At 42.3% G+C, this 25,809-nt stretch overlaps 1 protein-coding gene across 3 annotated transcripts in view; it reads right to left on the bottom strand.

Moving 5' to 3' along the window:
- Positions 1-25,809, bottom strand: part of LOC136881008 (cell adhesion molecule 1) — a 415,404-nt gene that overhangs the window by 22,809 nt on the left and 366,786 nt on the right. For all 3 annotated transcript variants that reach the window (XM_067153585.2, XM_067153586.2, XM_067153588.2), the window contains one exon: positions 22,725-22,860. In XM_067153585.2, the coding sequence (XP_067009686.2) occupies positions 22,725-22,860 (136 nt within the window). The remainder of the gene's footprint in view (positions 1-22,724; positions 22,861-25,809) is intronic.

Below are 25,809 nucleotides of genomic sequence, written 5' to 3'. Positions count from 1 at the left end.
TACTGTTCAGGGCTGCCGACAGTGAAGTTCGAACCCACTATCTCCTGAGTGCAAGTTAGCATGTACACGCTTCGAACCGCGTATCCAACTCGCTCTGTACCTGTATGATTTACTTCACACTCTAGGTATAATTGGAATGAAATGCAATCTTATAATCTATGGCAGAGATGGGCAAAACGTAACAACAGTTATTTTGGAACTGTTCCGGACTGGGAACTGTTCGTTAAATGAACAGTACGCCGGAACATCCTGTTCCGAAAGAAGTGTTCCGTATCGCCTGCACTTCAGTGAGATTGGTCTAGTAACATCCTGTTCCGAAAGAAGTGTTCCGTATCGCCTGCACTCCAGCGAGATTGGTCTAGCAACATCCTGTTCCGAAAGAAGTGTTCCGTATCGCCTGCACTCCGGCGAGACTGGTCTAGCAACATACTGTTCCGAAACAACAGTTTTCCTTATCGCCTGCACTCCAGCGAGATTGGTCTAGCAACAAACTGTTCCGAAACAACAGTATTCCGCATCGCCTGCACTTCAGCGAGATTGGTCTAGCAACATCCTGTTCCGAAAGAGGTGTTCCGTATCGCCTGCACTCCAGCAAGACTGGTCTAACAACAAACTGTTCCGAAACAACAGTATTCCGCATCGCCTGAACTTCAGCGAGATTGGTCTAGCAACATCCTGTTCCGAAACAACAGTTTTCCTTATCGTCTGCACTCCAACGAGACTGGTCTAGCAAAATACTGCTCCGAAACAACAGTACACCGCATCGTCTGCACTTCAGCAAAACTGGTCTAGCAAAATATCCTCCGAAACAACAGTATTCCGCATCGTCTGCACTTCAGCAAAACTGGTCTAGCAACATACTGTTCCGAAACAACATTATTCCGCATCGCCTGTACTTAAGCAAGACTGGTCTATCAAAATATCCTCCGAAACAACAGTATTCCGCATTGTCTGCACTTCAGCAAGACTGGTCTAGCAAAATACTGCTCCGAAACAACAGTATTCCGCATCGTCTGCACTTCAGCAAGACTGGTCTAGCAAAATATCCTCCGAAACAACAGTATTCCGCATTGTCTGCACTTCAGCAAGACTGGTCTAGCAACATACTGTTCCGAAACAACAGTATTCCGCATCGTCTGCACTTCAGCAAGACTGGTCTAGCAAAATACTGCTCCGAAACAACAGTATTCCGCATCGTCTGCACTTCAGCAAGACTGGTCTAGCAAAATACTGCTCCGAAACAACAGTATTCCGCATCGTCTGCACTTCAGCAAGACTGGTCTAGCAACATACTGTTCCGAAACAACAGTATTCCGCATCGTCTGCACTTCAGCAAGACTGGTCTAGCAAAATACTGCTCCGAAACAACAGTATTCCGCATCGCGTCCACTCAGCTGGATTGGTCCAAGACCGACTCCAACGGTCTTGATTGGCCTTAAGTGTTTGAGAATCGCACATGTTCCGCTGGTTGGCTGTTTGTTCCGACTCCAGAAGAACTCTATACTGGTTTAGATATTTTTTAAACTAGTTATTGGCTCAGAATTGGCTGCGATGACCAGCAATGGAGCATCAAGTGTAGGGGAGGGGAACGCAGGAAATATGAAACTGTAAGAGGCCTTAGTCAGCATATTGACAGACAGCGAATCTACGGTAAGTACGTACGACACTTTGTAATATTTGTTCGTATGAATTCTCGCTGTCTATCGAAACCAATTTATAATTAAATAAAACATATAAAATACCTGAAAAAGAAAACATTTAACAACAGATTAAACCTGAACTTTTTCATGTTTCATTAATAACAAATTTGGGTTGATAAAACCATGTTTTAGCGTTTTGTGGAGACATTAAAGGTAAAGCATGAAACTAGCAGTAAGGAAACAATCTTCGAGTTAACATTTATGAAGTTCGTTGGTATTTTCTAATTCCCCACTGCCTAAACCTTTGATTGTTATTTTGGAACTGGTATACAGAACATAGTATTTTTCCGGAACAGGAACAACCGCAACTGTTCCAAAAAAGAACAACTTTCCGCATCTCTAATCTATGGACGTTTAGCACTCCTCATTGACCCTACTTACACATTGCCTATTTACAGAGTAACACATCAGTCATTTACATATCAGCGGAGGGAGGGAACATCATAATCATACAACTTTTGATGTGATTCAAGTGAATATCATATGTTTACATATATATTTCTATTTATGAATACGTACTTGCAGTCGAAGATAAATATCTAAGAGCTCTTTATTAAAATATTCCCAGAGGATGAGTTTGGGCTTTAATAGAAAGAAACTAGTCAAAAGTGATTAACGAGGGAACACATACATGTGTTACACTCGGATTCGGTTGAAATTTGGTAGGAATATTCATGGGAGGCAGTAGAATACTAAGGTGAAAACTGCATGAGCCCAGCACAAGTTTAAACGCCATAATTGAACAAATAAATAGTCGTAAAATTAGAAGTGCCGCGGGAGTATCGGGGTGTGGCGGAGAGGTAGGGAGGAGCGAAGCAGCGGACTGAGCCAACCGGGCTGTAACGGACTGCGCCAGCAGCCAGGCAGCGTATAGTTAGCGCGTTCCTCTTAACTTCCGATCAGATGTGTAAAACGTAAATATGAAAACAGCACATGAAACAAGTGTACAAAGGAGGATGTTTGAACAACGATGCCAATAAGGTTTTAAAATTCACGCCCGGGTTCTTGTTACTCGTTGTAATTTTTTAAACCTTATTGGCATCGTTGTTCAAACATCGTCCGTTCTACACTTGTTTCATGTGCTGTTTTCATATTTACGTTTTGCACATCTGATCCGGAAGTTACGGGGCACGCTGCCTGGCTGCTGGCGGAGCTCGACACAGCCCGGTTGGCTCACGTCCGCTGCTCCGCTCCTCCCTACCTCTCCGTCACATCTCAAAACTCCCGCGGCACTTCTAATTTTACGACTGTTTATTTGTTCGATTTTAGCGTTTAAACTTGCGCTGGGCACATGAAGGTTTCACCTTAGCATTCTACTGCCTCCCATGAATATTTCTACCGAATTTCAACCGAATCCGAGTGTAACACATGTATGTGTTTCCTCGTAAGCAATAAAATTATGAAACGTACATTTGTAATTCCAAAATGTTTTCAAGATCATGATATATTTTTCTGTTCTGATATGACTTACAATTTTACATACTGTACAGCGCTTCAATCTCGTGTTTCTTCTTGGGACAAGGATAGTACATTATTTTCTTTCAAGCCAGAGCTGACCAAACTCATAGCCAAATCCCAAAATGTATTTACTAGATAAGAAAGCAAGTGATTCTGACCCTAGACAGTGTTAGATACCCAAACTATGCTAGATGAATTATACTCCTAGTAAATGTGAGAAAACGATGTGACGAAGACTGCACTATAAAAGAGAGCTAAAAGAATTCGTACACTTGATACCCCGTGGGTCATGCGGCAGCGCGCCTGCCACTGGGTACCATGGTTCAAATCCCCGTCAGTTCATGTGAGATTTGATCTGGACAAAGCGGAGGTGGGACAGAATTTCTTCGGGTACTCCGGTTTTCCCTATTATCTTTCATTCCAGCAGCACTCTCCAATATAATTTCATTTCATCTGTCAGACATTAATCATTGCCCCAGAGGAGTGCGACAGGCTTCGGCAGCCGGCACAATTCCTATCCTCGCCGCTAGATGGGAGCTTCATTATTCCATTTTTTGAGTTCATGCATCCTTGCTTTTAAAGTGGTAATCATATTTGTCTGCTTCATTAGAAGTCCTGTTTGTTTCATTTTGTTTTTCAATTTCAAACCTAATTTAGTGCTGTATAGTTTAATAGAACACTCTATGCCGTAGTTTTATTATAATGGTTCACTGATAATTACAGGTGGAGGGTCCTTCTCTTTGCTGGCTGCAGATGTGGTTGGTTCTACATGAAGTTAAATGTTCTTGTAGAATTTAGTTTCATTTCCCACTTCTGTAGCCTTCCTCTTATGTGGTCTTACTCTATGTGATTGTTTGTTTGTGTCCGGAAAAAAACATGAAATACAGATTGAATGACATTCGAAAATAGGTTTTATAGTGCTGTGTTTACACTAATTTGAATCTTTAAAATGACTATTGCAAAGAGCGGAATGCACACTAGGTTTCCACTGAGATCCCAGTCTATTACCTAGACGAGAAATTGCCAAATACTATTTAGTTTTATATTCCTCGTCTTTCAAAAATCTGTGAAATGAAATACTGCATCCTTTTGAAGTCCTTAATGTACAGCAAGGACCACTACAGTACACCATGTTATTAACGAATGATCCGAAATTCGCATTACGTAAATACGGTCATTAATTTCAGTTACTAAATTATAATCAACCGTACAAGCATACGAAAACTCATAAAATACAAAAATATGTCTTGACACGCTCGTGAATGTTTGAATGAGTACTTGGCTTGCGCAAATTTATGACTAAAATGAGCGCTCCTAGCGGAAAAAACGATGCGTTTCACGAACCCGAGCGGGAACCAGTTTCACGACCAGCGAGGCCTTGTATTTCCCAGCCTTGTATAATAACGTAAGCAACGTAACAAACAATACAGTGCTGCCACCTCTCAACTGCCCCGTCTGCCCTGTTTATATTCCAATTGGACAATCCTTATACATTAGACATAACGCCTGTCAACCCATCCCAATTTTAATACCTTCATACATTAACTTCCTTTAACTGTCTAGAGCTACTGTACATGAAAATGATGATAAAATGTTTTGACCAATCGGCTAACTACGGTGTCAGGCCATTTAGACTGCAACGCTTTGACGATCATTGCCACCAGACAGGCGCTTTTTAGTATATATTCCTCCAGATCTTACAGTATATAACCTAATCGATCTATATAATGGAGAAAAATAGCAATGTATACAAACCTAAAGAGCTCTTTCAATTTACACTTTGCCTAAATACTTAACAATAAGGAATAATAGCGCCTCCCATCTAGTCAAGGCGGAGACAGGCACTAATCAGATAGTTGACGTTAGCCATCGCATCGTGAGGATGCTCACGATAATAATAATAACATAAGAGTAATAAGAATAGTAACTCCATCAAGCAGTGTTAACTGCTATATGGACCCTGGTGTTAACCAGATGCTTGGCGATTGCCAACACGTCTCTTAAGGGAGGCTGATGACCTGCCTCCACTGTCCTGATTGAGTATGAGAACCTTTCATTACAAACATTCCGTACCTACACACCATGACTCACTCTACTGAGACTCGCAGACTCCATCATAAAGTTACGTCATCCGCTGAGTGCCTGTCCCCATTATTCTGTCATTTAAACTTACTGTTTTTTCAGTACCTGCTATTACATACACTGCTGTACTTCTGTTTAAGTTCATTGAAGTTCATATCCACTTATGACACAATCCTTTTTAACCACTGCCTAACTTACTTAATAGTCAATCATTATTTACAAACCCTATATACCACCACATCTTACAATTCCAATATTTACAAGCTGTACCTTTATTAACTTCTTCACTCTTCACAAACCTCCAATATCTTCATCTTTCTTTAACACTCTCAATCTAATCTCTTTTTATCTTAATCACACTACACAAACCTTCCAAATTTACAATATCTTAACATATCTTAACAAGCCTTCATCACTACCTAACTTACTTCTTCTTCTTAATCTGTTTATCCTCCAGGGTCGGTTTTTCCCTCGGACTAAGCGAGGGATCCCACCTCTACCGCCTCAAGGACAGTGTCCTGGAATTTCAGACTTTGGGTCGGGGATACAACTGGGGAGAATGACCAGTACCTCGCCCAGGCGGCCTCACCTGCTATGCTGAACAGGGACCTAACTTACTTACCTATTTATTTACCGCTCGTTATACAACCACATCTTACAATTCAAATATTTACAAGCCCTATCTTTTTAACTTAATCTCATATAGCCTTACTTCCAATGGACATCATTTCCTCATATTTTTTTAACTCCTTGACTTGTTCCCTTATCAACTATTTTATCTGGTCAGATAGGCATACTTGATTACTCCCTCCAATTTGTTTACTTCTCGTTACTGTTACCGTGGTTTGGTGGATTAGCAGAGGTGAAAGAAGGTGCGGGGGTGAACAGGTCTCAGGCTACGAAATTAAAGTTAATTTAAAATTTTAACAAGGATATATTTTCTTTTCAAAATTGAGAAATAACAAGAATGGCAGGTACAGAGTAGCAAGGCAACAAAAGTACAATTACAGTATTTACAGGATTTGGGCTTCGAGCCCCGAACTCACAATTCTTGGGCAACTAGCCTAACTTTACCCCAAAACAAGATTTAATAGAGGGGCAGAAAACCCCATTCATGCCCAGGAGCACTTGCTCAAAATTACACAGAAAAGCCTCCACGAGGCATACATACTCAATTTTCAAGAAAGAGCCACTCGCTCTCAACTTTAAGCCTATCAAAGGCCACACCAAACTCCACCTTCAAATTGTCCTCTAAGGACATAGACACGGGGGTAAAATACCCAACCTACTGAGGTCTATTAAGTGAGAAAAAAGTTAATTACATGACCTCCAAAATAACAATTTGAGAGGAGGCGACCTCCACTCCTAATACATTTTGTTTAAAACCTAAACTGGCTCTAGGCCGCTAATGCAAGGGCTAATCCCATACTAAAGAGGTGACTTTAGAAGGAAACAAATTACATTACGCTATACAGGAAGAAACGGTTGAGAAAATAAGTTCACCTCAAACCAACGTGAGTGGGAGCTCGAGAGGGTTAAGCACTCTCTATCCCAAATTTTTAGTTTAAAAAGATAGAATTGAAACTAAGTGTCTTTACATTTTAGAGGAAAGTTACATGGTGAAAGGTTTCGGACCCGCCCCGAGATTTAAACTGCTGAGCTAGCAAGAAAAGAAGTTATTAAACGGCCATTACCTTTTTGTTGAACTGCTGCCCGACGAAAGAGGCGCTTCCCGCCCCCTGCTATGCACTTTACACACTGAAAGATGGTACAGAAGTGGCCCGGAGACCCTAAAATCAGCAGTTTATATACTCTCGCGGAAAGTTCGACGCGTTTGAGGAATGAGAACACCCTCCCACAAAAACTTTATTGGCTAGGGTTAAGCAATATATCCCCTTTGGGGAAGATACACCTGATTGGTTATAAATTAATTAAAGAAATTCGGGATTGGCTAAATTCTAAACAAGGGGAAAGAAAGGGTTATACAGCCAACTTAAACAATAACAGAAAGAAATTTAACAAGAAACAAACTTTTGAAATAAAAATTTATCCAAGAAACAGTTCTTTCACTTCGCACTAGGGTGCACTATTGTAGTTCTTCAGTAGTGTCCTCTAGAAGAGAAAGTTCACACTTCTTACTACAGGTAAAACAAAAATACATCGAAAACGACCCAGTTCAGAAACTCCAAAATTTCCAAGTAGTGACATCTTCTGAGAAACTTGAAAATTAACACAGTAGATAAAGTTCAGACTTCCTCCAGCAGAGGAGTTTCAACTGGCGCAAGGTTTGAATTAGCGGCGTGGAGGTGTACCGCCCGGTACAGACCTCCCCCCCCCCCAAATGTCCCTCCAGTGGTGACACATGAAATTTGTTTGAAAACAAGGTCCAAGTTATGCTGTTGATATGGCGATTAATTGCAGAAGCATTTATAAAAATTAACAATATTTGGTTTGATCCAGTTTAAAAATTCTTGTAGTAACTGTTGAAGTAATGTCTTTATGTTTGTAGAAGTTGGATTCAGAACGAAAAACTTTAAATTCTTGAAAGACAAGAAAATTTTCTAAGTCCACCAGATATTGCAGTAACATCCAAAAAGGTAATAATTGTTGATGTGAAACGTCCATGTAACTGACTAAATATATCAGTTGTCGATGACTTTGACGGCCAGGCCAGCCGCCGCTGCTTGAGTCCAGAGGAGGCCGCTCGGACCTCTCCAGTACCCTGAGATACCGCTCGCCCGCACTATGAGAGGAGTAGAGGTGTTGAAGCACGCCGCGCCCGCGGCGAACATATACAGGCTGCGGGCAAGTAGCAGGTTGTGCGCCGCACATCAGCCTTGGCCGGGAGGAGGGCTCCGGCTCGCCGTGCACAGGTCGACCTCGCTGGAGTAGAGGGGGCCCTTCCTCTATCCCAGTCGCGGCACGGCGCCGCGCGGCTGCGGGAGCACTGAAACATTAAAGCTCGACGGCAGAATTTTTGTTGAACCAGAATGATAGTAGGGTACATTCATTGTGGTGAGGTTGAGGGGCCAGCGGCGTGGAGAAATTCTTTTCATAAGCAAGCCACTGTGTGTTGTGGAGCAGGAGACGGGAGCGTGGTAATGGCCGTGGCAAGGACAGGATGGCAGTTTAACTGTGCGGGGAGGGTTTACAATAAATGCTTAAATATAAAAAAATATTATAGAAAGGGCAGAAGGCCTTAAAATTGAAACCCCTCAAAAATATAACCTTCATATTTCTTTCAAAATCATATGAAACAAATTAGTACAGAAATTATACCGGTTTCACCTGCGACAGGTGAACCCTAAATATCCTCTCGGTGGCTGGATTACTTAATAACAACGTAACCGGCGTAAGGAAATCGAGAATGATACACGGCCCATGAAATCTGGGGGCAAGCTTGCCCGCAGGAACAAAATTCTTGACCATCACCTGGTCACCTACCTTCAAATGGGTGGGTCTCCGTCCACGATCATATCTTTCCCTAACCTTTTCGTGAGACACTTTAAGATTGGCTTTAGCCTTCTTCCAAAGATCTTTAATGTTGTCCGGGTCTATTGTCTCAGGTAGAATGTCACTCAGAGACCAGAGGTTAGAGAGCGGCGTGTTGGGAACAAACTTAAACATCAAAGAAGTTGGAGTAAACTTGTGAGATTCATGAACCGCCGAATTCAAAGCAAAAGCTAACCAATGCAGGGACGTGTCCCACCTGGAATGATCTTCATGATGATAGGCAATAAGCACGGACCTGAGATTACGATTAACCCGTTCAGCCAAAGATGGTTGAGGGTAATAAGCAGAAGTCGTCACATTAGAGATGGACAGGTCAAAACAGAATTTACGAAAAAGATTTGATGTGAAAGCCTTAGCATTATCAGACTCAATATATTGGCACGGACCAAAAGAAGCAAAGATAGAATTTAGACAAGTAATGGTGGACTGAGCGGTAGCCAGCTTAGTCGGAAATAGCCAGGAAAATCTTGTAAAACCGTCTACGCATACAAAGATGAACTTGTTGGCGTTTCCCTTTGACTGGGGGAAGGGTCCTACATAATCAATATACAGGCGTCCCATGGGGCTTGATGAGAAGGCCTACCTTGGTGGACATGGTTGGTTCACTAAGCAAACAGGATTTACAAGCCTTTACTAGTTCACGGATTTCACCGTCCATACCCTTCCAGATGAATCTTTCACGAATCTTTTCACGAGTTTTAAAGATACCAAGATGCACGCCTAATGGGGTCTCATGATAGTACTTGAAGATCATAGGTACAAGAACAGCTGGAACGACAACCTTCATCATATTATCATGCCTCGATGGGCAACATAAAACACCATTCCTCAGAACATAAGGGACGACATGTTCCCCAGAAGAAAGGGTTTCCATTATCGGAGCCAGCGTCGGATCTTCACGTTGGTATTTCTCGATATCCCTAAAGAGCATGGGAGCATCTGTTAAGATGGCATTACCATCAAATAGTATGGACTCGGGAGGTGATGAACTGTCGACCGGTTCATGGGTCTCAACGTCGTTGGAAAACATACGGCTGAGTCCATCAGCAACAACATTTTCGGTACCTCTGATATGCCTGACATCGAATTGGAAGGCAGAAATACGGATGGCCCAACGGGCTATACGACCAGTACGACGCGGCCTACCTAAGACCCAGCTTAAGGCTTGATTATCTGTCTCCAGGTCGAATTTGACATGTTCCAGATAGAGACGGAACTTTTCTAAGGCAAATAAGACTGCCAACCCTTCGAGCTCATAGATAGAATACTTGGCTTCTTGAGCCGATAGAGTTCTAGATGCATAGGCGATGGGTCGCCTCCCTAGTTCAGTCTCTTGAAGAAGGACTGCAGCTACCGCCGACGACGACGCGTCGGTTTGGACGATGAATTTCTTTGAGAAATCAGGCATAGCAAGTACAGGGGCATTACAGAGAGCTAATTTAAGATCTTCAAAAGCGGCTTGTTGAGAAGGTCCCCACTCAAATTTGATGCCTTTCCTACGAAGAAGTTTTAAGGGCGCCTCTCTATTAGCAAAGTTAGGAATAAACTTCCTGAAGAAATTCACCATACCAATGAACCTGGCGATACCTTTGATGTCCTTGGGAGGTTTAAAATCACGGATGGCCTGTGTTCTAGAATGATCGACTGCAACACCATCAGGTGAGACAATATGCCCTAGGAATGACATGGAGGGCTTAGCAAAGGCAACCTTGGACAACTTAACAGTTAACCCAGCCTTACGAAGGCGATTGAGAACTTCTCGCAGATGATCTAGATGTTCTTCAAAGGTTTCCGAAAATACGACGACATCATCCAGGTAGTGATACAAGTACTCAAATTTGATGTCGGAGAAGACCCTATCTAGCAATCTAGTGAGTTCAGCTGCACCCGTGGGGAGCCCGAAAGGCACGCGGTTGTATTCATACAAATTCCAATCAGTGGCAAACGCTGTAAGATGTTTAGACTCTTCCGCTAGGGGAATTTGATTATAGGCCTGATTCAGGTCCAAGATAGTAAAGAACTTGGCCTTACGAAACCATGAAAAGCAAGAATGAAGGTCAGGAAGGGGCACAGATTGCAACACCACCTTCCGATTGAGAGCCCTATAATCAATGACAGGCCTGAAGCCACCTTGGGGTTTCGGGACTAGAAAAATAGGCGAAGAATACGCCGACTTAGAGGGCCTAATAATACCATCCTTCAACATATGATCGATGATTTCTTTCAGAGCCTTCATTTTAGGTGGAGATAGCCTATATGGTGGAAAACGGACAGGAATCGAATCCGTGACCTCAATTTTGTATTCAATAAGGTCAGGAACACCAAGAGTATCAGAGAACACCTCTGGAAACGACTGACACAGCTTACGAATACTATCAGCCTGCTCCTCAGGTAGATGTCTAAGGACTAACAACATCTCATCCTGGGTAGGCGAAATAGATGAACATGATGCAGAATTACATTTCAATAATGGAATTTTACAATTAGACGCAAATTTGAAAGTGCACGACCTACTCTGAAGATCGAGCACAAGACCAGTGTGAGAAATGAAGTCAGCTCCCAATATAATGGGGCAAGACAAGTGCTTGGCCACAAACAATATAATTTTCCATGTAAATTTAAAAATGCGGATTTTTACATTTACAGAACCTAGAATTTCTAATGGAGATGAATTAGCCGAAACATATTGAACAGGAGATGAGCCATAGTCAGGTAGTTTACAAACATATTTCAATTTTGAATACCAATCAGCCGAAATAATAGAACAAACGCTGCCTGAATCTAATAGAGCAGTTACAGGTTCATTATTTAACTCAATCTTAAGAAAAGGAACAGGTGCGGGGGTATCCGCCGCAATCCTAAGACACTCTTTGGGGCATTCAAAAGATGAATTTGAAGACTGAACGTTCCCTGAATTTTCGACCTGTTTACCAGGGGCTGAGCCTCGGGATGATGGATTAATCGACTCAGCCGAAGCCGCTAGTCACTTATTATTGTTGACATTGGTGGAAGTTGCACCAGAAGTTGAGCAGGAGGGGGTGCTATTTGAATTTGGGCAATTCTTGGCGATATGTGAGAAAGCCCCACATTTAAAACATCCTTGTGATGAACCAGCTCCATTATTTGCCCTACTAGATTTGATCAATGGACACTTGTTCCGAAGATGGTCAGGCGACCCGCAAGCATAACATTTACGGGGTGTAACTGGTCGGCGAGGTGGAGGCCGAGGATTACTAAAAGAAGGAGGGGGTTCTTTCGCGACACGCAGAGAATCGGCGTATCTAACTCCTTCCGCTGAGACGGCCAATGCTTGAAGTACAGAGAAAGTTTGCGGGCACACCGCGAAACACAAATATGACCTATAGGATGGTGAAATGCCTTCCACAATAGCCTGTACAATCTGATCTTCAGGGAAATGAAGAGCAAACACCCTAGTATAGAATTTAATATCTTGGATGAAGTCTGCCAAGTTTTCATCCAAGCGCTGTACACGATAATAGTACTTCTGAATAAGGGAGGACCTTGCCCTAGCCGGGATGAAGTTAGGTAGCAAGTGGGCGTGGAAGTCTTCAATAGATGATTGCTCGGTAATGGCTCTTACTATTTTGTCTGAGAGAATACCAATTGCATAGGGATAAATGATTTGCAGAATCCGACATGGAGAAAGAGAAAAAACAAGAGCATGGTCCTGGAACTCAACTAAAAACCTTAAAAAGGAAATAACTTCACTGGTAGTGTTAACAGAAAATTTCGAGATACCTCTGAGCAACATTGCCAAAGGATGAGGCAAGCTGCTGAACCCAGGTGACATAGTAGCTAAAGGTTTAAGTGGCAAAGACGTTAATTCAGAACGTACATTTTTCAATGAGTTACGGCGTTCAGACTCGTTGTCCAATGGGGCAGACGTTGTTTGAGCTGCAACGGTTTTCCTACTGACATCTCCCTTAGGAGGCTCTTCCTCGCTACCTACATTCACCGTGGTGGGTTGATCGATTTTGGGAGGAACTTCCCCAGTTAACAATTGGGTAACCTTACTAGATAATTCAGAAAGATTTTCAAGAACCATACTAGCTTCCTTCCTCTGAACGTCATTCAACTTTAGAGACAACAGATCGTTAACTCTATTTGAAAAATGAAATAGCCTGGCTTGCACACGCTTAATTTGGTTAGGAGAAGGATCATTTTCTTCAAAAAAAACTACAGATGCTAGCTCAGTAGTATTGTCAGTGATCGTGGAAAGAGAGTCGTCAATTTCTTTCTCTCCCAAAGTGGGGACGGAAATGGGCAAATCAAGGGACTCTCTAAGCTTATTTGTATCTACCGCAACCGTGCCTCCAGATTGCACATTTCTAATAGTCAATTCATAGATCAACTCCTCCTTGCGCAAATAGTTAAGATGGAGAACATCGCGAGGGCCGGGCATGATGACAGAACAATTTTGAAAAAGGAAAAATCAAAAATTCCAGCAACTGAGAAAATTGTTAGAGTTCGGATCAAAGCAATGTTTAGCTGTCAAAAGGGGCTAAATTGAGACCCATTCAACCACGCTCTTCTACCACTTGTTACCGTGGTTTGGTGGATTAGCAGAGGTGAAAGAAGGTGCGGGGGTGAACAGGTCTCAGGCTACGAAATTAAAGTTAATTTAAAATTTCAACAAGGTTATATTTTCTTTTCAAAATTGAGAAATAACAAGAATGGTAGGTACAGAGTAGCAAGGCAACAAAAGTACAATTACAGTATTTACAGGATTTGGGCTTCGAGCCCCGAACTCACAATTCTTGGGCAACTAGCCCAACTTTACCCCAAAACAAGATTTAACAGAGGGGCAGAAAACAACATTCATGCCCAGGAGCACTTGCTCAAAATTACACAGAAAAGCCTCCACGAGGCATACATACTCAATTTTCAAGAAAGAGCCACTCACTCTCAACTTTAAGCCTATCAAAGGCCACACCAAACTCCACCTTCAAGTTGTCCTCTAAGGACATAGACACGGGGGTAAAATACCCAACCTACTGAGGTCTATTAAGTGAGAAAAAGGTTAATTACATGACCTCCAAAATAACAATTTGAGAGGAGGCGACCTGCACTCCTAATACATTTTGTTTAAAACCTAAACTGGCTCTAGGCCGCTAATGCAAGGGCTAATCCCATACTAAAGAGGTGACTTTAGAAGGAAACAAATTACATTACGCTAGACAGGAAGAAACGGTTGAGGAAATAAGTTCACCTCAAAGCAACGTGAGTGGGAGCTCGAGAGGGTTAAGCACTCTCTATCCCAAATTTTTAGTTTAAAAAGATAGAATTGAAACTAAGTGTCTTTACATTTTAGAGGAAAGTTACATGGTGAAAGGTTTCGGACCCGCCCCGAGAGTTAAACTGCTGAGCTAGCAAGAAAAGAAGTTATTAAACGGCCATTACCTTTTTGTTGAACTGCTGCCCGACGAAAGAGGCGCTTCCCGCCCCCTGCTATGTACTTTACACACTGAAAGATGGTACAGAAGTGGCCCGGAGACCCTAAAATCAGCAGTTTATATACTCTCGCGGAAAGTTCGACGCGTTTGAGGAATGAGAACACCCTCCCACAAAAACTTTATTGGCTAGGGTTAAGCAATATATCCCCTTTGGGAAGATACACCTGATTGGTTATAAATTAATTAAAGAAATTCGGGATTGGCTAAATTCAAAACAAGGGGAAAGAAAGGGTTATACAGCCAACTTAAACAATAACCGAAAGAAATTTAACAAGAAACAAACTTTTGAAATAAAAATTTATCCAAGAAACAGTTCTTTCACTTCGCACTAGGGTGCACTATTGTAGTTCTTCAGTAGTGTCCTCTAGAAGAGAAAGTTCACACTTCTTACTACAGGTAAAACAAAAATACAACGAAAACGACCCAGTTCAGAAACTCCAAAATTTCCAAGTAGTGACATCTTCTGAGAAACTTGAAAATTAACACAGTAGATAAAGTTCAGACTTCCTCCAGCAGAGGAGTTTCAACTGGCGCAAGGTTTGAATTAGCGGCGTGGAGGTGTACCGCCCGGTACAGTTACTATGGCCCTCATTCCACTTCTTTTCCCACTTTTTTAATATTTTCGGGCGCTGTTTGCCTTCCTTGTCCTCCTCTCTTTCTTTCCCCCGTCTACCTAAAACCCTCACTGGCTCCTGCCATGCTCGCGTCTCTTCAATCTCGTTCTGTGACCTGCGTTCCATCCTGTCTTGTCGTCTTTACTTTGTCTTTACAATGCACTCGACCACTGCACACTATGCTTGCCATTTCTTGAGGTTTTCTTTCCGCCAGCACCTCCTGGGCCCTCTTTTCTGATCTGCACTACACTGTCCAGTTCGTTCTTCACTGAGTGCGTCTCTAAACTCTCTACGTCCCACCGCTCTCTCTACGACCTGCCTTCCCTCCTGTCTTGTCGCTATGTCTTCTTCCTGCTTAAGTTTCTCTTCCATTACTTGAAGTTTCTTCTTTGACCAAACTCGTACCCACCTGCCATTGGATACCACCAACTGTTGGTCTCTTACGTGCGCCCTTAGTCCTTGCTTCCTGGCTCTCACTAAATGTCTCTTCAAACTTTTCAGAATTTCACTCTCTTCTCTTCCCATGTCTCTCTTAATCAAATTTGTTTCGCCCTGTAGATTTCCCGCGTTTCTTATCAATATATCCGCTATCAGAGTAGATAATAACTTCACTTTTATTGGCCTGTGTCCTCTCACTTTATGTACCATTTCCTCGTCGCATGTCCACTTCACTAAAATTAATTTTCATTTTATTCTGGATAACCTCCACCACTTTGTATATTATGTCCTCTTTGTTTTCTCTCTTTTCTTCCTGTATACCATATATGCATTTCTTCATACGTTTCTGACTGCTGATTTCTGCTTCAGCACCTCCTCTTCCAGATTTTTTATTTTATCCCTCAGTCCCACAATTTCTTTCCCATTGTTTCCCACTTCGCTCGTTGTTTCTTCCGTTTCTTCCTGTATCCATTTCCTCATATTTATTAACTCCTTGGATTGATCGCTTATCAACTTTTTATCTGGTCAAATGGACAATCTTCTTTGACCACCTCCTTTACCACTTTCTTGATGACTTCTACGTCCTCCCAACTCACATTTCCACCTGTGTTCGGGCCGACGTTACCTACCAAGCCCTCAATAACTAGCAACATAGTTTTCACTGCTGCCATCAACACCACCTCTCCCATCTCTCCAAGAACCTCTTTACCTTCCTTTCCTTTGGTTGTTTTCTTATTCGAACTCCCCTACAATCTTCCGATTACGACCCAATATTGCTCTATTCCGATCATATTACGCGGCACTCGTCACTTAGTCACTTAGCACGTCAACTCTCCGGTACTACTCTACTCCCACCATACTACTCCGCTCTCCTACTGAGCACGTGCGCACTCGTTGCTTGCATAGGCTAGACTGGCTTTTTTAGTACAAACTTGATTTCTGAAATCGAATATACATTGACTGGAGAAAAGAGGTTTGAAAAATGCACTTAATCTGGAGCTACAAGTCACCAATTTAGCTGACTAGAAAGCAACTCTCAGTTCTAGATCATTTCAAAGAATATCAAAGTTGATTAATATTGAATACTCAGTATAAAACGAGCAGACACAGCCTTGACAAATTAATATTATACGAATAGAAAATGAAGAAAACGGTTAAGTGGCATAACAGAGATTAATAAATTTGAAGAAGTTTACAATAATGAATCAAAAAATCCTGTAAATGCCAGCAGGATTCTTCTTTTCCTTGAAAAAGCTTTTCAGAAGTATGAATAGTTATCAAAGCCATTGTCGGTTTCGTTGTGGCCCCTGACGTCATCCGGTATCAATAGCGAATGAAGTTGCAGTAGACGTAAACAGTATGATGCGTTAAGAGTAAACCAATGAGAACATTACGTAATTATGAAAAGACGAAGCTGTATTTGCCAAGCAGAAAACTGAGGCAGTAGACAGTGAACCTCCAACAGGACAGGCCGCGCCAGAAGCTACTTCATAAAGGATGAATTAAACTGAAGGAAGACAGCTCATATAATAAGCAAGTAATAATATGACTTTGATTATAATAGGTACCTCAATAAAGAGGTATATCAATTCTGTATATCAAAAGGAAATTTAGACTAGCAAGCAATGCTTAAGTTCCTGAACCTTCGTGCAAGCAGGAACAACCATCCTCTAATTGGGGTCTTACCAGAGACTTATCCGCCCTCTCCTTTATATTCTTACAACAAACCCTAAAAACTCTCGTATCCATATAAATATATATGTACCCTTTAATTACACTCTCGTTTATGTGATTTCCCAAAATGAAGATAATTTCTTATATTAATCCCAAAGTACATACACTCACACCCGTGAGGCACTTTCACCCAATCAACACAGTAATTAAAATTGAGAGGACTTTTCCTCTTGGTGAAACCACCTGAATTCTCATCCCGTTTACCAACTGCTGTCAAACTTTCTGAAACTATCATCAAAACGTAGTAGTTGCAATATATGAGGGGCGATCAAAAACGTTTCCGCTCTTCGGGCGTAAAGTCCTACATCGCGGTGTCTATCAGGTAACATCACTGTGAGCACAGAGGCACTCATGTGACCGACGCACCAGGTTGAAGATCCCCGTGTGGTAAAACACCGTATCCTGCTGCGTGAAGAAGTCCTTAACCGCCCGCTGCACATCCTTCTCCGACAGGAAGCGTCGACCCTTCGAGGTCTTTTTGAGGGGACCGAAAGCGTGATAATCACATGGGGAGAGATCAGAACTATAGGGCGGGTGTTCGAGTGTCTGCCACTTGAGTTGGCGAACCTTCTGCTGGCCTCCCAGATCAACCTGCGTGTTGTGTCGAAACGCGACCCGCACCATTCCACAACGGTGAATTTCGACAGACATGCTGCCCCATACACAGTCTTCATTCTCTAATGGATGTCCACCGGTTTGTGTCCTTCTGAAGCCAAAAACAGATTAACAGCTCGTTGGTCCTGTTTGGACGCATTTGGTAATAACATCGCCATAGTTCACGTTTCACAGAAACAAGTATGAGTGGGGTAGTAAACCGAATAAATCGTAAATACATTATTACTTTGTAAGGAGCCACCGGAGACCACGGGTCCCTTATACCAGTATACTCAGAAGATATCCCTGAACAACCTCCGAAAGTTTGTCGGTGGAGTTCTGCTTCATCCTGTATATTATGTTCTCCACTACACACAGTGTAATTTTCTAGATACCAGTGTATGTTTCATTCATTCATTGAATTAATTAAATCAGTAAATAATTCTATGGCATACGCAGCTCATTTAGGACCTTGTCTTGTTAAGTCGGCTGCTGCCCAACCGGCAGATATTTTGGTTTTAGGGTATCACGTTGTAAGCGACACGACATTCTCAGCTTTCTTGATTACGCCACTGCCTATTATCTCAGGCAACTCCCCTCTTCGCCTCAAGAGTCTGAGCAAACCATGTCCCAGCAACTCAGTCCAGAATTAAAATATCTGAACGAATTGGGAATCGAAAGCAGAGCCTCCAGGTGAATGGCAGACTTGATACCGCTACATCACAAGAATGGCAGTCGCTAATTAAATTAATTTCACCGGGCGAGTTGGCCGTGCGCGTAGAGGCGCGCGGCTGTGAGCTTGCATCCGGGAGATAGTAGGTTCGAATCCCACTATCGGCAGCCCTGAAGATGGTTTTCCGTGGTTTCCCATTTTCACACCAGGCAAATGCTGGGGCTGTACCTTAATTAAGGCCACGGCCGCTTCCTTCCAACTCCTAGCCCTATCCTATCCCATCGTCGCCATAAGACCTATCTGTGTCGGTGCGACGTAAAGCCCCTAGCAAAAAAAAAGAAAAAAATTAATTTCAGTACTGAAGACCGCTTCCCGCAAAAAAAAAAAAAAACAAAAAAAAACAAAACATGATAATTAGTGAACATTCTTTTTCATTTGCTGTACATTTACTCTTACCATGGCAGTATTATCTTGATATTAAAAATTCTTTTACTGCATTAATTAGTGTTTTAGCAGCCTCTCTTTTCTTTTTTGTTAAACCACGTACGAGTCCGTCGTTCACTTTATTGCGCTGCATTTAATGGTTCCATTTACTGATATCTCCATTAGGTAAGAGACGATGAAAACATTTCCCTACATAAAGTCGAATAGAAACCTTTCCAGTCCACCCCCTTCTTTGTTTTGATCACTTGTTCTTCGTCGCACCGACACAGATAGGTCTTATGGCGACGATGGGACAGTAAAGGCCTAGGAATGGGAAGGAAACGGCCTTGGTCCTAATTAAGGTACAGCCCCAGCATTTGCCTGGTGTGAAAATGGGAAACCAAGGAAAATCATCTTCAGGGCTGCCGACAGTGGGGTTCGAAGCGACCATCTCCCGGATGCGAGCTCGCAGCTGCGCGCTCCTAACCGCACGGCCAACTCACCTGGTCAAACATAGTTAGAGAAATATCAAATATTATGGCAACGATGTGATAGGATAGGGCTCGGAGTGGAACGAAGCGGCCGTGGCCTAAATTAAGTTACAACTCCAGCATTTGGCTGGTGTGAAAATGGGAACCACGGAGAACTATCTTCAGGGCTGCTGACAGTGGGGTTCGAAAAACACTATCTCCCGAATGCAAGCTCACAGCCGCACGACCCTAACCTTTAGACTTATCTCTGACTCTAATCTATGTACATCGAAATTCCGTTAGCTGAAGTGGGATAGGAATGAGATGAGATATAATTATATGGTACGCTTTTTATGGCTGGATGCCCTGCTTGTTGTGAACTTCAGTTGAGGAGCTAATGAAGATGAAATGAAGGATGGTAAATGAAATTGTGTAAGAATGTGGAAGGAATCGGCTGTGGCCAATTAATAGTACTGTCCCGGCGTTTGCCCGGAAGTGAAGATGGGAAACCACATTAAGCCATTCCCAGGACAGCCGACGATGAGGTACGAATCCATCCATCTCCCGAATGTACAGTTTGGAATCCATAGCCTTAGCACGTGTAGCCACACCGCTCAGTTGATTTGACTATTAATTACTTCAATTTTACTTGGGGCATAATGATTTGCTTGTATTTGAGGAGTGCCCCTAGGGAGGAGCTCCAGTGTGTTATTATATATATATACACATTCGCTTAGCCCCTCATGGAACCATTAAATAGCACTGGTATTCTTCATCTTCTTGTTCTTATTATCTTCTCAAAACTTCCTCATCCTTTCACTATGGGCCTGCCATCTTTCTTGTGTCCATGAGTTTTTGAGTTTCAAGCTTTTCTCAGATGGATTCTTGGGTGCAAATTTATGGGTGTTGATCTTTTGTCTGTATGTATTCCTTGTGGTTGCCATTGGATGAACGTCGACTTCTGCGAGGTACTTTTGTGTATCCACTAGCCAGCGAACATTGGTTTGTTGGTTTCAATTGATAATAATAAATATTTTATTAGTAAGTCGTGAGTCATCCATGCGTGCTAAATGTCCATAAAATTTCATACGCCGTTTGCGTGCGACTGAAGCGAATCGCTCAGTTAATGCATAGAGTTCTTCCGAGCTTTTTCGCATCCATATACCTTCTTGAAACTTGGGCCTGAATGTCTTCCTCAGTATCTGTCGTTCAATTTTCTCAATGCCCTTGTATTATTATTATTATTATTGTACCGGGCGGTACACCTCCACGCCGCTAATTCAAATTTTGCGCCAGTTGAAAATCCTCTGCTGGAGGAATTCCGAACTTTATCTAATGTATTAATTTTCAAGTTACCCAGAAGATGTCACTACTTGGAAATTTTGAAGTTTCTGAACTGGGTCGTTTTCGACGTATTTTTGTTTTGCTTGTAGTAAGAAGTGTGAACTTTCTCTTCTAGAGGACACTACTGAAGAACTACAATAGTGCCCCCTAGTGCAAGGTGAAAGAACTGTTTTCTTTGGAGAAATTTTTATTTCAAAAGTTTGTTTCTTGTTAAATTTCTTTCTGGTATTGTTTAAGTTGGCTGTATACCCCTTTCTTCCCCCTTGTTTTGAATTTAGCCAATCACGAATTTCTTTAATTAATTTATGACCAATAAGGTGTTTCTTCTTCAAATTGGATATGCTGCTTAACCCTAACCAATAAATGATTGTGGGCGGGTGTTTTCTTTCTTGAAACGCCTCGAACTTTCCGCGAGAGTATATAAACTGCTGATTTTAGGGTCTCGGCGCCACTTCTGTACCATCTTTCAGTGTGTAAAGTACCTAGCAGGGCGCGGGAAGCGCCTCTTTCTTCGGGCAACAGTTCAACAACCAGGTAATGGCCGTATAATAACTTCTTTTCTTGCTAGCTCAGCAGTTTAACTCTCGGGGCGGGTCCGAAGTTTTTCCACCATGTAACTTTTCCCTAAAATGTAAAGACTCTTTGTATCTATTCTCTTGTAAGCTACATATTGGGATAGAGAGTGCTTAACCCTCTCGAGCTCCCACTCATATTGTTTTGAGGTGAACTTATTTTCACAACCAATTCTTCTTTAACGTAATGTAAATTGTTTCTTTCTAGAGTCACCTCTTTAGTATGGGATTAGCCCTTGCATTTGTGGCCTAGAGCCAGATTAGGTTTTAAAACAAAATGTATTAGGAGTGCAGTTTGCCTCCTCTCACATTGGTATTTTAGAGGCCATGTAATTATCCTTTTCTCGTTTAATAGGCCTCAGTAGGTTGGATATTTTACCCCTGTGTTTACGTCCTTAGTGGACAGCTTGAAGGTCGAGTTAGGTGTGCCTTTCGATAGGCTTAAAACTTTGAGAGCGGATCGCTCTTTTGAAATTTGTTTCTGCGTGCCTCTAGGAGGTCTTACTGTGTAATTTGGAGCAAGTGCTCCTGGGCGTGATTGGGGTTTTCTGCCCCTTTGTTAAACCTTATGTACATGTAAGCTTGGGCTAACCGCTCAAGAATTGTAAGTTCGGGGCTCGAAGCCCAAAGCCTGTAAATACTGTTGTTGCTCTTTTGTTGCCTTGTTACTCTGTACCTTCCATGCTTGTTATTTCCTGATTTTGAAAAGAGAATATAACCTTGTTAAATTTTACATTAACTTTAATTTCGTAGTTTGAGACCCGTTCACCCCCGCACCTTCTTTCACCTCTAACTACCACAAAAATACGGTAACAATTATTATTATTATTATTATTATTATTATTATTATTATTATTATTATTATTATTATTATTATTATTATTATTATTATTCCGTTCGATGCTGCATTTAGAAGAATATTTTGTAGAATAAGGCACCATGGTTCCCTTAAGTAGGCCTACCTGTTAGGTACAAGTGCGGTATTCTCTATGAATATCGTTGTTCAGGTCGGCATAGTGGTTAAATCGTCAAATATATTTACCTCTATCCATTCAGAGTAATGCTCATTCTTTCTTTCTTTCTTTCTTTCTTTCTTTCTTTCTTTCTTTCTTATTCCGTTTACCCCCCAGGGTTGGTTTTTCTTTCGGACTCAGTGATGGATCCCACCTCTACCGCATCAAAGGCAGTGTCCTGGAGCGTTAGACTGTGGGTCCGGGATACAACTGGGGAGGAGGACCAGTACCCCACCCAGGCGGCCACGTCTGCTGTGCTGAACAGGGGCCGTGTAAGTGAGGGCATGATAGGAAGGTTGGAAGGGATAAACAAGGAAGAAGAAATTAATCGGCCGTTAGGTACTATCCCGACATTTGTTTGGAGAACAAGTGGGGAACCACGGAAAACCACTTCGACGATGGCTGAGGTGGTAATTGAACACCCTTCTCTTGAGTTGACTTCCCAGTTCCATCCCTCGCACCACGTTAGTGGGAGAGGCGGGGATCGAACCCGGGCCTCCGGGCGTGACGACTAATCACACTAACTACTACACCAAAGAGGCGGACAGTAGGGCTCATACGATTCAAAATGCACTCATGTCGAAGCTAGAAGTAAGTAAGAATAGGTTTTAATTACACTCACCGACTACTTCCAAATCTCCGGACACAAGAGACGTGTGAAAAGATGGCGCATCTGCTGATACCTCACAGCTGTATCGGCCAGACATGTTGGGCTCCATATGGTTGAGTGTAAGCTGGGTATCGTTCGAGTGCGTCCTCTGAAACAGAGAAAAATGTCGTTTTGCTGACACTCGGGTTAAAGAGACAAGCTTTCTGGGCTGGTTAGTTTTAATATACTGGACTCTAAAAGTCCCGATGTTTCGCCGAAAACTGCGTTCGACATTTTAGGTGACTCCACGACGACCCTCTTGATGTGATATTCTTTATTGTATGGGTTTTGTCGCCTCTAACTTAATGGACATGTAGAGCCGAAGAAAAGTGAAGGTATTTGAAGTGTACAAACCTTTATAACCCAGTATACCCCGACTAACACGTACACACCTTAAAATTACTCGTGAAGGAAATTTGATGTATTCTATCGTCGCTGCGCCAGCAAAACCTCGAATCCCATAATAATCTTCCTACCAGTTATTTTCCTTTAAAACTGGTCACGCCTCCCAGGCACATATTGTTATGCAGTCCATCAGAATAATTTTCGTTGTTCATTTTCCTATGCCAATGTGTAAAGGAAAATGAACCTTAGATGCATTCTACTGAAGGAGTGCGTGAATAAGTCATGGAAACATACAAGGTAAGGTTCATTTTCCTTTACACATTGACATAGGAAAATGAACACGACTTATTGTGTTGAAGGACTGCATATCCATATGTGACTAGGAGGCGTGACCAGTATTAAGGAAAATAATGGATCGGAAAAGCACTGTGGGACACGAGATGTTGCTCGAGCAGCGATGACATGCTTTAATTAGCTGCTACTAAGGACAATGGATTTAACTGAGAGACAGGCATTAAAAATGCACCTAAAGAAGTATATCTAATTAACGAGACAGGGCAGAATAAACCTAGGAAGGATTTGTACAAATATGTACCTAACCGTACTGTATACATGAAATATACCAGAGAGCAAGACTTCATACACACATATATCTTGAGTCAGCCATTCTTTCATCAATAGAACAAAGCCTTCATATATTGTATTAGTTTGGAGACCAGAAACCATAGCAATTAATAGGATACTGCTTAAAACTGGATAAGAAGTGTATTCCGTTTCATCATCGTACAGCAGGGCCCCTCAGGGTGCATGCGCCCGTGCACTGCACGGCGCAAGGTGCAGGAGACGACTTCACAAGATTGACCAGAGTGCAAACCCCCACTCCAATTCCCCTACACCTGTCTCACCCGTTCGGCCTGGCTTCGCTTTCTCCATCTTCCCTGCTGATTCTCCCCTCACTGCGAAATGTTTATGTGCAGTAAGCGGTGACACTGTTGTATGGGACAACGTTACCGGTGTTAAAACACTCTTCTTTCAATTTGGTTTGAGCAGACAATTTATCTTCTCTAGCTCTTCTTTTCCTTTATCTTTGCAATGATACCACTTATGCCTGGAACAAGAGATCGGCTGACAGCAATTCTGAGAACCTTCTTTAAATTACAATCAGAAATAGGCCTACTCGCACGCAATCTAGTTTTCGTACAAGTCAAAACAGGAAAAAATACCTTATACATATGCATGTGGAACCAAACATGGAAATAATCTTAGCTGCTCCTCGATGCAGTTTAAGAAAATCTTCCTTCGACAAATTCTCGTAGAATTTGAGCAAAGCTATTGTGTTGGAAAATGGATCTTTTTGATTAACTTATCACATAATTAGTGTCCCACGGATTAAGCATTTGGCTTTATCGTCACGACTGACAAACAATTACGAAACTTCCCAGTTCGATTGAAATGGACTTTCGGAAGTCATTGCTTTCTTCGAAAGAGGTTGCCCGATTATTATGTTGTCTTGTGCTTATCTATTTCATTGATAAACAAGCCGTCTATCACCGAACGCTTCGTCGCTCTCAGCACACTACACCATCCGAGTCAAGCCGAGTCGGACCGACGCACAGTGCACGGAGTCTCTGCGCCTCGATTTGCACACGTGAGATTTTGGGCGTTTGAAAGGCCCTGTCGTACAGTTACAACCACGAAGTTGTACTGAAACCTGATCCCTTTAGTTGAAAATCGTCAATCTGTTTCTAGTCATTTGAAGGGGTCATGAAATGGAATGAATGTAGTCCCCATCTAGCGTCGAGGATAGGAACTGTGCCGGCAGCTTAATCCTGTTACACTCTTCTGGGGCAATGAATAATGACTGACAAATGAAATGAAATGATAGTGGTGAGTGTTTCTGGAATGAAAGATGACGGAGAAACCCGGAGTACCCGGAGAGAAACCTGTCTCGCCTCTGCGTTGTCCGGCGCAAATCAAACATGCAGTGACCGGGATTTAAAACACGGAACCCACTAGTAAGAGGCCGGCTTGCTGCCACCTTACCTACTTAATCTTGATCCATTTAGATATCCGAAATTAAGTAACATTTGGCATTGTGTTTACTTGGGGAAGTGACAGCTTGGAACTGGCTGATGAAAGTTCAAGAAATGATCTTGCTCAGAAGGCCACTTAACATGCCGTTTACTTAGCTACAAACCATATTCACGCCGCTTAACGCTCAAAACACTACCCAGTAAAATTCACTAAAACGTATTCATACTTACTGCCTAGTTACGACGTTGTTACTGTTTGAGGTTAGGTACCGTACTTAGGAAGTATTTGGGCCACTATGCATTGTCTGGTAATGTGCGGCTTTGTGGTATGTTTGTGCGTATGGAATTGTGTGTAACTGTAATTACCGGAGTTTACCTGCAGTGGTGCTCATATCCTTCTTCCCTAAACCCATCTCCTCTATTTGGTGCAGTATTAGGAGAGCGGAAGAAGCAAATACCATAGCAAACGAGGATTTTGAGACAGTGTGCAGTATCTCGAACCTGACATTTCCGACCGACTAACTGTTATCGTATCCACAGTGGGTGGAAAAGCATTATATTTTTACATCGTTATGCCCGACTAAGGAGCATCTATGAACTCATATAGCTGATGATTTTACTTTCTTCTTCTCCCAGAAACACTTCATCCTTTCACTAAGTTTTCTCCTGCGTTCTTCTGT

This window comes from Anabrus simplex, chromosome 9 (assembly GCF_040414725.1).
Source record: "Anabrus simplex isolate iqAnaSimp1 chromosome 9, ASM4041472v1, whole genome shotgun sequence".
Classification (NCBI taxonomy): domain Eukaryota; kingdom Metazoa; phylum Arthropoda; class Insecta; order Orthoptera; family Tettigoniidae; genus Anabrus; species Anabrus simplex.
Note: the sequence above shows the minus strand (reverse complement) of the source record. Positions and strands in the feature narration are given on the sequence as shown.